The sequence below is a fragment of the Cimex lectularius genome, unplaced genomic scaffold, assembly GCF_000648675.2.
Source record: "Cimex lectularius strain Harlan isolate CLEC.00 unplaced genomic scaffold, Clec_2.1 scaffold143, whole genome shotgun sequence".
Taxonomy (NCBI): domain Eukaryota; kingdom Metazoa; phylum Arthropoda; class Insecta; order Hemiptera; family Cimicidae; genus Cimex; species Cimex lectularius.
In genome coordinates, this window is record NW_019392714.1 from 1,051,777 (window position 1) to 1,067,906 (window position 16,130).

The 16,130-nt window shown below is 33.2% G+C and overlaps 1 protein-coding gene across 5 annotated transcripts in view; it reads right to left on the bottom strand.

The window, feature by feature from the left end:
* The window catches only part of LOC106672803 (homeotic protein ocelliless-like), a 131,705-nt gene that overhangs the window by 19,193 nt on the left and 96,382 nt on the right, over window positions 1-16,130 (bottom strand). Inside the window, exon 1 of one of the 5 annotated variants that reach the window (XM_014404511.2) lies at window positions 4,219-4,294. The exons of 3 other annotated variants lie outside the window; for them this stretch is intronic. In XM_014404511.2, coding sequence (XP_014259997.1) covers window positions 4,219-4,259 — 41 coding nt within the window. In that variant the 5' untranslated portion in view covers window positions 4,260-4,294. Of the gene's footprint in view, window positions 1-978; window positions 1,051-4,218; window positions 4,295-16,130 lie in introns of those variants that run through there. One more of the 5 variants, XM_014404516.2, reaches the window with a different exon arrangement.

Consider the following 16,130-nt stretch of genomic DNA (forward strand, 5'->3'; position numbering starts at 1 on the left):
TTTGGTGGTAATTTTTGAGTTTATTCCAAGAAAAAAAACATCAATCTAGGCTACAAAATAAGTTCAGAACCGATTAACTTTAATTATATTTTAGACCTAATTAAATTTCGTATTTTGGCTAAAAGGCTAATCAAAAGACAAAAAAAGATTTATTATTTTATTACTTATAAAAATTAAGATAAAAAATATTAAATTTTTATATAATAAAAATATAATATAAAAATATACATTTATAAATATAAAAAAAAATCAGTTTGTTGTTGGGAGACCGTGTGGAACTAACAAATATACACTACTATAAACACTAGCCGGGGTCAAAAGTCACTATTAGAACTAGCATGATTTATTTGCCATTTAATTTTACAGGAAATATTCAATCAAAATCTACGAAATATATATCTAAAATGTATCTAAATATTCTATAAAATACTGTAATAAATGCAACAAACAAAAATCTAATTGGCTATATTTTTTAGAAGCCTACGGCAATATTTTTGACAAAGGATAGGAAAGGGAGCGTATTTCAGCCCCACGACCGGCAAATTTGTTCTATAATTTTTTTCGTTCACAACGAATATTTTGGAACATTCTTATAATAATTTGTCAGGGTTGGATAAGAAAGCGGATTTTTAAAAGATAATCTTAGATTTAGATCTGCCGGGAATTGTCGAAAAGGAAAGGGGTTCGATTTTGACCGGGAAAACGAGCCCCGCGATGATAGTAAATAACAAAAGGTTTCCCGTTAAAATGGTGATGGATAAATAGAAAGATCCCTCACAGGGGCAGGACCGGAGGGATGAACCGAGCAAGGGTGCATCTCCATGGAAACTCGAAGGGATACTTCCACAAGATGGCGACCTTGCCTTTCCAGTATTCCACTGGAAAAAAAGAACTCGCGAGCCAATTATTTTCCCCCTGTTGTATACTATATACAAAAACGAAACCAATTAACCGAAGACGAGATAAAGACAGTCTTACCTTATTGCCGATTTCAAGGTTGAATACAGAAACCTAGAGTTTCACAGACCTTTGTAAGGTCCTCTATTTACACATTGGCTTGTTTACATTTCAATTTGTTACGGAGCAAATTGAAGAACACAGAAAACTTTGATCTTAGGATGTAAACTATGGCCCGAAAAATTGTGAGCACGGAACAATGTAACAGAATTTTCTTTCTGTTACAGCTATTAAAAATCAGGACGTTCTGCTTTAATAGGCTAGTTTTATTATAAATATAAAATCGTATTCTTTATATAAAATATAATGAAAATCATATTTTTATTTAATAAAGTAATATTTAAATTTCAATTCTAAGGTTAACTGATAGACCCTAGTAGAAGTGTCACCACTGGATGATTCTTCTCAACCTAGTACCACTTAGTTTTTTTCAATTTGTGCAAGTCAGCAATTTTCCATATAGTAAAAAAATTAAGTTAAAGGAACATTTTTTAAATTTAAAGTTACCAATTAAAAACCTAAGCTGAGATAATGTATCGGACCCAATCCTGTCATTTAATAGAAAAAAATGACAATGTTAGAAAATTCCGACACAGAAGATTGCGAAATGCGGAAACGCTTCCGCAGGCCTACCAGCGATTATAAGCAGACCAAGATTTTAGGTCCACCACCCCGGAAACAACTCAGAGACCTATCAAAATTTGCATAATTTACAGGAAAGCTTATAGTTCAGATTCTATTTTGGACCGTAATTCTTTGTACTATAACTTTTATTGATTATTTGGTCAAAATGATTTTTTGTAAACAAAGACTTAGATTCATTTGATGGTGTCTTACACACAATGAAGCAACAATTGAAAATTCATAACGATGAAGGAAAAAATTGGAAAATTTTATCTACATTCTTATACCGGCCTCTTCAAGAATTTGTTTTAAAAAATTACAATACAAAATTCACGGTCAAGCGCGCCATTTTTAATCCTCTAAGTACGCGACGATAATTAATCTGCTACACTTCACCGAAACAATCAAGAGCATCCATAAACGAAGTCCCTTGTTCAAAAGCCCGATTAAGGGATGAGGGGTTCAAGGAGATCGAGCCCGTGGAACACGGCCGACTTTTTAATCCCGTGACGATCCTTGCGGGTTTATTAAACGAGACTGTTTCGTACAAAATTAAATTTAAAAAACGATACAATTTTACAACCGAGTTTCAAATAAGTAACAGCTGAGTTTAAAGGACATTAAGATCTGCAGAAATGTTAGTTAAATAATTATTTTCAACAGATTTGAATTAGAAAATTATAAGAGAAAATAAATATAAAAAAACCTTAATTAATTGTAAAGTATTAATTGGTCAAGCGGACCACGAAATTAGTGAATATAAGAGAAAATCTTCATCTATTAGATAATGAAATGGATTTGGCCTTTGATCTTTTTTAAAATAGTCGAAATGACTTCTTTCAGACATTCTGTGGCATCAAATAAATTGCACGTTATTGCCATGAAATGTAATCAAAGATTGATTTGTACTTCGAATAATATTAACAAATGATCATCGTAGAATCTTTTTCAATTAATCATATAATATTTATAACTAATGGTAATATCTCCTATCTCAACATGTTTTGTTTACAAATAGTAAAAACCTGAAAACAATTTCCTGAAACCTCCAGTCTTAAGCACTCTTTAAAATATGGAGGGAAACATTGAGAGCTGGTAAAAAGTAGAATTTCCCAAAAATAAAAGTCAGTTTTTTCTTTCTGAAAATTATGTTTTACAATATATATTCACTAGTTTTCGTGGTCTCCTTGATCAATTAATATATTTCAATTAACTAAGGTTTTTAGTTGAGATAAAAAAAGTCAGTGTCAAGAGCGGGATTCGAACCCACGACCTTCGGCTAGATACGCTGCAGTGGATCGACGTCACGATAGCTCAAGTGGTAGAGCAGCGGCGTTCGGGATTCGAACCCACGATCTTTGGCTAGATACGCCGCTGCTATCTAGCCGAAGGTCGTGGGTTCGAATCCCGCTCGTGTCACTGACTTTTTTATCTCAACTAAAAACCTTAATTAATTGGAATATATATAATATACATACCCACAAAAACACACATACATACACGTACATTGCATGTATACATGTAAAAAATGGAGGTTGTTTACTATATTGACACTGTTTTAGTAATGGCCCCGACCTACTAGGAATATCAAGACAATATCAACTATAAATAAATATATATCTATGTATTTGGATCTGTGCGATTATACGCGAGTTAACGACTCAGCAAACTTTCATGACAAATGGCTCATTAAAAATTCAGGAAACCATTTGTCAAAACTGCCACAGTCCAAACGTTACATGTTATATAGAAAAATTGCTCTAATTAACTTTAATTAACGCAGAGTTGATTCGTGAGCAAAAAAAGGAAAGTTTGTCTAAATATGATTCAATTCGAAAAAAAGTTAATGTTCGAATAGTGGAATTCTTGTCCGAGTTTTTCCTAAAATTTATAACCGTAGGTGAATTTCTTATGTATTAATTAAAGAATTGTTGTCCGGAGAAGGGAAAACACTGAGTTAATACTGTAAAGTATTTTCTGAACTCTCAAGATTCTACTTCAGACTTGTTTGTGTTGTTTTATTATGCTATTTTCTATTATAAAAAAATAAAACTGTTAACGTTTGCTTTTTAAACTTACAGTTTCTGGTTATTTAGCCATAAAATGGGCAGTCAATATTTGAAAAACTAAATAAACTACTTGAGTTTAAAAAAAATTTAGTTGTTCCCTTTAATTTTTACACAAAGCCGAATCCTTAAACAAAAATCAAAGTTTGTTTGAAACTATAAACAAATTGAGTTTATCGGGCTTCTAAAATTTTACTTGCTGGGTTGAAAAAGAAAAAAGTGTTGTTAAAACTTTGTTTTGTTTAGAGTTGATCCTGACTTTGCATCTAAGATTTGGGGTTTATTCTAAAAAAAATTAGGAAAAACAAGAATTCCAAATATAATATTCACGGAAATAATAATTGGAACCCGATAGTCAGTTCGAATGTCAATAAGAAATAAAGTCATAAATCAAAATATATTTATCATTATAACCTGTGTGATAACCTGCATGTATGTAAATAAAAAGTAGACATAAAAAGAAGAGTTGATAGTCTTGTTCTTGCAACATAAACGAATAACATCGTCAAGACAGTCTGTATAAACAAAGGCACAATATAAAAAAAAAAAAATTGTACGACAAAGTACTTACGGATTAGGATAGGGTAAATCCACTACAGTGTTGGTAAGCATGAGAACTGGTACGTCTACCAACTACTGTTGATCACTGACTGAGGGGAGGAGCGATAGCTCTCCACTACGACTCCCACCCCACCCTCCAGGGCTGGAAGAAAGGGTGGGAGGGGACTTCCAGTCCCCAACATCATCATCAACACGGGGTCCCTAACGGGATATTTGACCGGTGAAATAATTGTAAATCGCGAAAATGGTCATTGGCCCGATCCATGCTTCTGGCTCGATCCCCTCGAGCATGGGGCTTTGGCTCGGGGTTTGGGGATTATACAGAAATCCGCAGACTTTAAAAAGACTTTCAGAAGTTAAAGAAATCCATCTCTACTTAATAATTGTTTGTTTGTTCAAGCTGTGCTGCCGGAACAAAGGGAAAATCAAGATTTTAAAAAATATGTGAAAAAATATTTTGAGCTGAGACCAGCATTCATGGAAATACAATAAATTGTACTATGTTTACATTTTACATATTAATAATTTGATTAAATAAATAGCAGAAATATAATCACGCTTGTACCTTAGCCAATTAGCTAGTCTATTTATATTATGATTACAAATAATGATACTAAATTGGCATAGCATTTTTCTCGAAGAAATAAATTAAAAATGCTAAAACTATTATATTAATATTATGTTTTTTATTATTATTCAGAAATCGTAAGATGCGGTCTGGTATGATGTCGGTTTCAGAAAAACATTTTCTTTATCGTGCCAACGTTTCGATCTTTACTGAGATCATCTTCAGGGCTCAAAGTGTTTGTTTTCTGCGTAAGTGTGCCATTCTTGCGTGTCGTGTTGAGAGTGTGAATGGCACACTTACGCCGAAAACAAACACTTTGAGCCCTGAAGATGATCTCAATAAAGATCGAAACGTTGGCATGATAAAGAAAATGTTTTTCTGAAACCTATCACACCAGACCGCATCTCACGATTTCCGAATAATCATCAATTAACGGCCACTAATCACCACACATTACGTTTTTTATTTTATTTTTTTAATTTTTTTTTTTTCAATGGAAGTTATTACTATACAAACGCAAATGACATATGTTTAGTCTGTAATATGCATGATAGAAACCTTACACCATATAATTTTTGAAAAGGATGTGGAAAAAAGTGAATTTATACAATGCAAAATGTACTTTTTATATTCAATCCAAGTATTTCTACGCAAGAATGGCACAATTACACAGAAGACAAACACTTTGAGTGAGTAGAAATACTTTGATTGAATATAAAAAATATATGTGTGGTGATTAGTGACCGTTAATCGATAATTATTTAGAAATCGTGAGATGCGGTCTGGTGTGATAGGTTTCAGAAAAACATTTTCTTTACAAACATTTTGCATTTTATAAATTCACTTTTCTACATCCTAAATTATTTGTTAAATGTAAACAATGTTTGTAAATCCCAGGCCCCGAAGATGATCTCAATAAAGATCGAAACGTTGGCACGATAAAGAAAATGTTTTTTGAAACCTATCACACCAGACCGCATCTCACGAGTTCTGAATAATTAATAAAAAATATATTTTGCATTGTATAAATTCACTTTTTTCCACATCCTACATGTATTTGTTAAATGTAAACAATTATTGTAAATCCCAGGCTATGAAGATGATCTCAATAAAGATCGAAACATTGCCACAATAAAGAAAATGTGTTTTTGAAACCTACATCACACCAGACCGCATCTCACGATTTCTGAATAAATATTTAACTCTTGGTTGAAGAAGTTCAAGAAAATTTCGTTCATCCGAACGATTCGTTGCTCCAAATTAAAAGAATTTGCACAGGTTGAATTCTTTCAAAAATTTCAAAAGATGTACATTGATGAGTACCTTGGCATTTGAAATCGTCGAGACCCTATCCGTTATCCGAACTGTTAGATCAAATTTTTTTTGGTTTATAAGAAACTAGACTAAAAATAAAATAAATACATGTCGTGAACTTTGTCCCAAAAATGCTCTTAAAAAAGGTTTTGATGGGGACAGAAGTTAAACACAACCCGTATGGAATTATTATATTTGACTTCTGTTCTGTTCCAAAAAATAATTTTTGAACTCTGTTCTTTTGAGAAACGTTCCTTCTTGCACGAATATTTAACCAAATGAACTATTTGAACGGGATTAAAAGCGTCTACTGAAATATTTTACTTTATAAGTACGGAGTTTTACTGGTGCAGATTGACTTTTATTAGCGTGTTACCCCGGTCGGACGGCAGCATTGCAGCCATAATATCATTTATTTTCTTGTTTTTTATGCAGCTGAAATAACCTTTATAATAATCTAACACTCGATAATAATTAGTATTAGTCTTGTTTTTTGCATTGATTGAAATATCGCGTTCTAAAATTGTCAACGTGACTTGAATTTAAAAACCCAGTAGTGTGGATTTCCAGAAACAGAGGTCATTATTCCTAGGAATGGCTTTGGGATTATCTTTACAAGTGACGTCAGAAAAGAACAAGGGATAAGAGGGGGGCCCTCAGGTAGCTTTTAAAAGTAGGAAAAACCACCTTTTTTGAAAAACTAAACCAATTCCGGACAACAATTGGAAAAGGTTAAACGGAACATAAACCAGGATATTGACCCCTTGCAGGAACTTCCTCTGCCTTATTTAAAAAACAAACCAAAATCTTTCATAACAAGAACTATTTGAAGGAATAGAATATGTATCATAAAATATCTTTACTATCTCTATAAAACAACACTAATTAGACATTATTAAAATACTTATCATATTAATTGATGTAATAATTTAAAAAAATATTTTAAAAATTTGTTAATTGATAGTTTGATGTTGATGATTGTAGCATCAAGGTTCATTTGTATTATAAACCAATTAAAACTACCTTATTTTCAATTCACTAGTTTTCGTGGTCCGCTTGACCAATTAATATCTTTCAATTAATTAAGGTTTTTAGTTGAGATAAAAAAAGTCAGTGTCACGAGCGGGATTGGAACCCACGACCTTCGTCTAGATACGCCGCTGCTCTACAACTTGAGCTATGGGAGTTAGTGACCGAGTGAATCGAAGTCACGATAGCTCAAGTGGTAGAACAGCGCCGTATCTAGCCGAAGGTCGTGGGTTCGAATCCCGCTCGTGACACTGACTTTTTTATCTCAACTAAAAACCTTAATTAATTGAAGCTTATTTATTTTTTTGAATAAATCGAACTTTTTCTCGATTAAAGGCTTTATGAAGTTATGGTTTTGCTTTGAACATTATAAAAAAGGTTAAAAAAAAAAAATCACTTCAGCTTGGAAGAATTTGTACAGAATGGGCTAACAGTAAAAGTCTTTGCACAAGTTCAGAATAATTTCTTCATTGGCACGATGTAAGGCCGGCTGAAGCAATTGAGGGATCTCGAGTATCCAGTTTTACCGGAGGGTCGGCGTACTTGCTGCAACATCAGATGCTTGACAACTTTAAAGGGTTTACGAACAAAATGGAAAGAGTCGTGAGATAAGATTCATCGAGGAATGACCCGACCGCTGTATAAACAATGATAAGTTTTCAATCTTTTTGTGCCGAAGAGGTTTTTTCCGACATAATCACAAACGAAGATACTTTATATGGAAAAGAAAGAGATAATGATGATACGCATTGTCGCAACTGTTAGCGAGCGTCGTTGTGTCGGTGAATCCAAAAAAATATTCAAATATTTCAGCATACATTAATATTACAAATTATAATTTGGAGATCGTGAGATGCGGTCTGGTGAGACGTAGGTTTTAGAGAAATATTTTCTTTATGGTGTCAACGTTTCGATCTTTATTAAGATCATCTTCAGGGTTAAAAGTGTTTGTTTTCTGCGTAATTGTGTTATTCTTGTGTGTCGTGTTGAGAGTGCTCAAGTCACCATCACCTTACAAATTATTATACGCTTGCATAAATTGGTCACAACCACACACAAACATGTTGAATACTGAACTTCAATCCCAAACGAAAGAATAAGCAAATAGTTGATAGGATTTGTTAACTATTTTAATATCAGTAGTATTAATTATTATTTTTATCTAAGGTCTTGGTTGAGGTGAAAAAGTTAGTGTCACGAGCGGGATTCGAACCCACGACCTTCGGCTCAATACGCCGCTGCTCAACCGCTTGAGCCCACTTGAGGAAGTCACTACAGCCAAAATGGTTAGAGCAACGGCGTATTGAGCCGAAGGTCTTGGTTTCGATCCCCCTCGTGACACTTTCTTTTTCGTCTCAACCAAGACCTTAGATTAAAAGATTAATTAATTAAAATAATTATTACAGTAAATTATTACTACTAAGTACGTATATGGTTCAGGAGTAATATTAATGTGTGGTGATTAGTGACCTTTAGTCGATGATTATTCAGGAATCGTGAAATGCGGTCTGTTGTGACTTATGTTTTAGAAAAACATTTTCTTTATCGTGCCAACGTTTCGATCTTTATTGAGATCATCTTCAGGGCCTGGGATTTACAAACATTGTTTACATTTAACAAATANGAACCCTATTTAAAAAAAAAAAAAAAAAAAAAAAAAAAATCCTTTGTTGAACTATGTTGCTGAATAAAGACATAGCTTGCTCATTAAAAAAATATTTTAATGTCAGTTGCAAAATTTATCTATTTAGGCGCACTTTTATAAAATATCTTGGCTTAAATAAAGGGAAATTTGTATTTAAATATATCAAAGTTTTCTAACTATAAATCATAAACTTTTAAAATAACTAAACTGATCGAATATTTATAATTGAGACTATTATTAAGGTAGCAACATTTTTAATTAACTGAACCAATCTTTTAAAATTATAAACATTACTTTTAGTCAACCCTATTTAGTACTTACAAAACATTATGTTAATATATTTACTAGCTCCTACTGCTTTATACTTCTTTTTTTCAATGTGGTTTTCCTAAAATATATAAGGATAGATTCTAATTCTTTGAAAAATTATCTGTACGTGAGAACCAACGTTTTTAACCTCAAAAATTATTTATTGTCTTATTCTATCTTTATTGCTTTATTAAATTAATACAATTAAATCTCATTAGTATTTTTCATGTCAGTAATTGGATTCGAATTTTCTGTGGAATTTTATCCAGCGTAAATATTATGATTTCAGAATCATATTATTTAATTAACTATACGTGTATTAGTTGGTCCTATAACCAGAGTAATGATTTAATTGATTTACTATTTTTTTCATTCAAAATGTTGCGGATTTGATCCGGATGTCGTGGGTTCGAGTCCTGCTCAATTTTCCAACAGTCACACGATATAAAAAATAATAAATATATATTTTTTTAACGTTGGTGACAAATTTCATTTTTAACCAGAAATCAAAACCAGAATTCGAAGGCGACATAAAAATTTAGGACATCGATTTCCTGTGTAAATCAATAGTCACAAAGAGACTTTAGTTATTTGCCTGGTTTAGAATTTGGGCCATTTAGAATTATCCTCGGCTTGTGGCTTATTAGGATCAAAGAATTAACTACGAAGGGGGAAGAGCCAACGTCAAACGCGACCTGCAAAATGCTAAGTGTTGCTAAGTCGAGTCGACAACCCATCAAATTCGCGCCAAGGTGCAAAAAATGCTTTGCTAGTGACAATTGACAATTAGGCTATATATCTAATGGATCGCTATGGTCATCAGATTTTCAGGATCACCAGTTGGAATTGGATTAAGGATTATCGCCAGATGATCTCCTATCCCGGGATATACTCTATTATAGCGAATAGAAATAAAATTGTTTTGTTAGAATTGTAAACATTTTCTTTAAATATATTGCGAATTATGAAACCCACGGGCGAATAACGTACGACATTTCGATTCTTATGTAAGACGGGTGACTGACAAATACTTTTCCAGGTTGGATTTGCATTAATTTGTGCGGTTTTCATAAATAATCAGATTGTGTTTAAAAGGATCACAATCATCAACGATCAAGGATTTCATACAGATAAAATCGAAATTTACCACATGCAAAATTCGTTATTTTACGTCAAAATGCATAAATTGTTGTGATTTTCTCGAAAGAACCTTTGAAAAAATTAGTAAGGAGGATTACAACATCAACACAATTTACTTTTTATGAACTGAATCCTTGAAAAAAAAGAAGAAGAAATTGAAATCGTATATTTACAGTTTTGATTGTTTGAACAATAAAATTGTAAAGCTTCCTTAAACAATCAAAAATGTACAGGCAAAACGCGGGAATTATTACCTTCAAAAATACAATATTTGAAATGCTCGCTCTACTTATTTATATTTTCAAATCTGGATATTTTATTAGTGTTTAAAATGTTTTTTGAACTGTGAGATTTGCTCTAGGGGTTGTGGGAGAATGACCCTAAAGTTTGGTCTTTTCTGATCTGCATCTCGCCATCTTCAGTGGTGGGCCGTGGTATATGCCTTAGAAATGGGGACTGATTTCCCGGAAACAACGATCACAACTTCCTATAAAGTCTCAACGGACTATGAAGGAGAGGAAGAACACAGGAGAGAATCAGGTACAATGATATGGTACACAGATGGCTCCAAAACAAACAAAGGAACCGGATCAGGCGTTTTCTGTACAAGCCCAAAACATAAGCAATCAAACTCATTAGGGAAGTACACTTCGGTCTTTCAAGCAAAAATACATGCCATCAATGCTTGTGCCCTGGAAAATCTTAAGAGAGGTTGCACTGACAAAAAAATCCTCATAAGATTAGATAGCCAAGCAGCCATTAAAGCATTAACATGTAAAAGAATCACATTAAAATTAGTCAGTGAATGCATCCAAAATCTCCAAAACCTGGGGAAACACAACAACCTGATGATCTCTTGGGTGCCAGGAAACAGGGGGATTTTGGGTAACGAGAAAGCAGGCAGTCTGGCCAGAGGAGAATGTGCAAGACCGTACACAGGCCCCGATCCTATTCTTGGGATAACAAAAAACAAATCGCAGAATGGATCCAAACAAAACAAAAGGAGAAGTGGATAAACTCTAGCGGTGCTAGACATAGTAAACTTATGATGAAACAACCCTCATCAAGACTGGCAAAAGCACTGCTGCAACTGGAGTGGGCCAAACTCAGAGGAGTGGTAGGACTACTAACCGGTAACTAGCATCTGAGAAAACATCACGTCAAACACAACGATGATCCCATTGGCAGATTATATAATGAGGAGGAAGAAACAGCCACTCATATCATCTTCAAATGCGAAGCAACAGCTCAATGGAGGTTTAACCTAACGTACGGAAAAGACTTAGGTGATCAAATTGCAGCAGCGACAGCCAATGACCTGATACTTCTAAGGAGAAGGATTGAGTCTATTGCACTGAACTAAGAAGGAACTAGGAAGGTACAATAAGCCAGAAGGCTGCAGTGCCTGGGGAGTGCAAACCCCGCTTCCTAGTATCCTTTTTCACCTACCATATCATGGTATAAGCCGGAATAGGCAAGAGATTGACTTTCTTGGTGGGTTTGCTTGAATGCGTCTACAGGGAAAAATAGCATGTATAGGCAGACTTTTTTAAATTATCCGATGACGAAAACTCATATTTAAAAATCTCCGTATAGAGTTAAGTCTTTATACATGAAAGATTGCTTAAAAATAATTAAGTGTAATTATAATAATTAATTTTAACATAATCATATTATACATGAACAACAAGCCATCAGAAAATCTGCAATTCTTTTATAAATTAAAGAACTTTGGCTTTAATATTTCAAAATATTTTTGATTGTTTTCGAGTTGACGTAGGAAAAATGTCAACAATTTTTCTAAATCTGAAATATTAATCTAAATCTGTACAGCCCTTTGTTGTCCGTTTTATCCGAATCAACAGCGATAAAGGGCAGCATGAAAAGCAAACAACCCCCTGTTGGAAGGTGAGTTTACAACGATGCTCGAAACGATAATATAATAAACCGTAAGGAGATAACGAAGTTATCGCTGCTTTGCAAGAGATAACGAAGTAAAAGTAATGAAATATGCCAGACGGAAGATGACATCTTTTTATTAAGTAAACATAAATGTCCACCCTATTGGTAAGCCATCCGCCATATTGCACAAGAAGTACAATCTCACAGCTGGTACTGATTTACGAAATAATTTCATGTTGATCGCATCTTATTTCTGCATTATTTTTAGTTTTTTTCGTGTTTTATTTGAATATGATAAAGTCAGATATGTTTTATCGATAAAATATAAATTAATAATAATTTTTAATCTAAAATATTCTTGCATTGTATAAATTCATTTTTTTCACACACATGTACATGTATTTGTAAAATTTAAACAATGTTTATAAATCCCAGGCCGAGAAGATGATCTCAATGAAGATCGAAACGTTGGCACGATAAAGAAAATGTTTTTCTAAAACCTAAGTCACACCAGACCGCATCTCACGATCTCCGAATAATCATTGACTAACGGTCACTAAACACCACAGAAAATATAAAGTTAATCATACATTATGTTTTGGTTTTGTCGTTGTTTATCTGCATGCCTGCTGGCCAGCCTCACTCTCCTTTTCTCACTCTCTCTCCCTCTCACTCTCTCTCTCTCTCTCTCCCTCTCTCCCTCTCTCTATCTATCTATCTACCTATTTATCTCTATATCTCTATCTATCTCTCTCTCACACTCTGTCTCTCTCTCACCACTCTCTCTCTCTCTATATATATATATCTATCTATCTCTATCTATCTATCTATCTATCCATCTATCTACCTACCTATCTCTATCTCTCTCTCTCTCTCTCACTCTCTCTCCCTCTCTCTTTCTATCTATCTATCTATCTATCTATCTTTATATCTCTATCTCTCTCTCACACACTCTGTCTCCCTCTCTCTCTCGCGCTCTCTCTCTCTCTCTCTCTCTCTCTCTCTATCTATCTATCTATCTACCTATTTATCTCTATCTCTCTCTCACACTCTGTCTCCCTCTCACTCTCTCTCTCTCTCTCTATCTATCTATCTATCTATCTATCTATCAATCTACCTATCTATCTCTATATCTCTATCTATCTACCTCTCTCTCTCTCTCTCTCACACTCTGTCTCTCTCTCTCACCACTCTCTCTATCTCTATATATCTATTTATCTCTATCTCTATCTATCTATCTCTATATATCTATTTATCTCTATCTCTATCTATCTATTTCTATATATCTATTTATCTCTATCTCTGTTTTATCAATTTGTGTCCAATTGTATTTACAAATGTATCAAAATCTTCATAATTTTCTTCCTAAATCAATGAGTTCAAGTTCTTCATAAGATAAGAAAAGTGGGTAACAAGTATAAGATATGAATGAATTTGTTCATTAAAAATACTAAGATTTGCAATTTTTATTATGTTAAGACACGGTTGATTTTTTTTTTAAATTTTGGACAGTTAGATGTAATTATCTATATAATTTCATATCATATATCTGTATCGATCGGTAATGCAAGGCAAGAATTAATTCTAAAAATAAAATATTGTACTATGTAAATCGGCGCGTGGCGTCAGTCATTTACACCTGAAGGTATTTTACCTTCACGGTCCCAATTATCACATTGTGCCAAAACTTAAGGATTTTTGGCTTCTAATAGGCCTGCCCTGGGTGGTCGCACTTCACAGCCCATTATGGGAAAACGAGAGGATTTGCGGTTTTTCTGAAACCAACCCGGATTGTTACTTTTGAAGCCTGTAACCTGCTAGCTCAGCGCACCTGGGGTAAACGCACCATTGGGATTTAATAATCAATATAACAATAATAAATTTTTTTAAAAACCGAAGACACGGAAAAAATTTAAATATGTATTACAGTTAATTAAGGTTTTTTTAACTTTAGTTAACTTTTTTTCATCTCAACTAAAAACCTTAATTAATTGTAATGATTTAATTGATCAAGCGGACCACGAAATTAGTGAATTTAATTAAATATGTATGTGCAAATGCAAAAACAAACTATTGTTACATAAATAATACAAAGAAACGTTGGCACGATAAAGAAAATGTTTTTCTGAAACCTACATCACACCCGACCGCATCTCACGATATCTGAATAACTATTATTACATACTTTAATTACCCCTCAGGAGGTAATTATATTATATTTGTAATAAATTTTATCTATTACAAAAAAAAAAAAACTGAAGAACGTTTTTGCTGTTGTAATAATTGGTTCAGTTCAGTTTGAAATTCTATTTCCATTTCCCGCCATTTCTAATTTAATTCTGATTGTTCCTGCTGAAAATTCACGTTAAATACGTACCTGAGCAGGCCCTCGAGTGACAGGAAGAGAAAGACACCGGTCGTCAACCTCGAAATCTAGGTCGGGGGTGCGACAAAGGGGCTGGAAAGCCCATTCTTAAAATCTATTTCTCTTAATTAATACGAGACAAGACAAGGAGGGATAATCCCTGCGACGAAGGGTCATAAATATATCAAGAGTCTTTGGACTTTACTGCCGACCCGTGATTTCTTACTAATTAAATATATAAAATTTCTGTTTGAAAAAAGCCTTTCGGAAAGACGTTGAACCTGACGAAATAAAACGTAAATATTGTTCTAGTTAAAAAAAATCGTACATTTCGAACATTTTCTTATTCACGTTACGAAAGATTGCTAGAAAAATCATTAATGACACATTCTATGTATAAGCTAAACGTATCGGACAAGTTGCTGGGAGTTATCTGGACAAGACCAATAAGTTGCTTAAAACGTGGCAATGTAAGTGAAATATAATTCCATAAGGTTAGGTCCTTTAAGACCTTTCATTGAGAAAAGTGTATGAATGGCCCCTGTTTAGCTAAATTGACAGGTCAAGAAAAGGAATAAGAAATTTATGGAACGGTCATTGTCAAAGAGCTTTGTGTAATGAGACCTAATAGTGGGATTTACTGAAGTAATTTTTGAAAATGGATTTTCCCATAGGTCAATGGCACCCAAGTTGGAAAAGTCAATATGAAAGGATCTGTATTATTTTATTTATTTACTTTTTTCAAAAAAATTAATAGATAGTAAAACAAATAGATATTTTCGCATCGCCATCTTCGTATTTATATGAAAAGGTAATCAACGATAATAAATCCAGGATGATCCGTAAGCGCCTAATTGGCGGTTAAGTTGAAGTAGTCATTGAGAGGAGATAATCCATCCCCGGTGCTAAATTTCGTATAATTACAACGTTTTATTTTTTCCCATGGCAAAATATTTATTCTCGCTTTTCGTATCAACATAGGTATCTTATTTACCAAGTTAAACAAAACAAAAAAAAATTGAATTAACAATATACAGGGACAAATACAATTAGTATTACTAACGATTAAAATATTCAATAATAATGGTTTGAATAAAACAAAAGTAAATTCGTACTTACCAAACTTCACATACTTTAATTGCAGGTTTTAATTGCCGTTATTTTATTTTTTTTTAATATAAATGTATATTATTTTGTGTCGCTTTCCTAGAAGATATTTGCAACTCTACGTACACTACTTTTGGATTTATTTATTACACCTTAACTAATTTCGTTTTTATATGTAGTTATTTGTATGAACGGGTTTTTTAAACGAAAGATGAATTAAGGTGTAATAAATAAAATTGTTAAGTGTGTGGTGATTAGTTCTTTGAGCCCTGAAGATGATCTCAATAAAGATCGAAACGTTGGCACGATAAAGAAAATGTTTTTATAAAACCTACGTCACACCAGACAGCATCTCACGATCTCCAAATAATTAATAAATGGTGTTTAACTAATTCTTTTAAATTCTGACAAATGTTCAATCATAACTTTCCATAAAATGAAATATCTTATCTAATTTAACTACGCGATATCAGATTCCCTCCTAATTAGACCTGAAACTGTTAAAGACCTTGGCATTATTACTGGCACTTAGACAAACTTCCA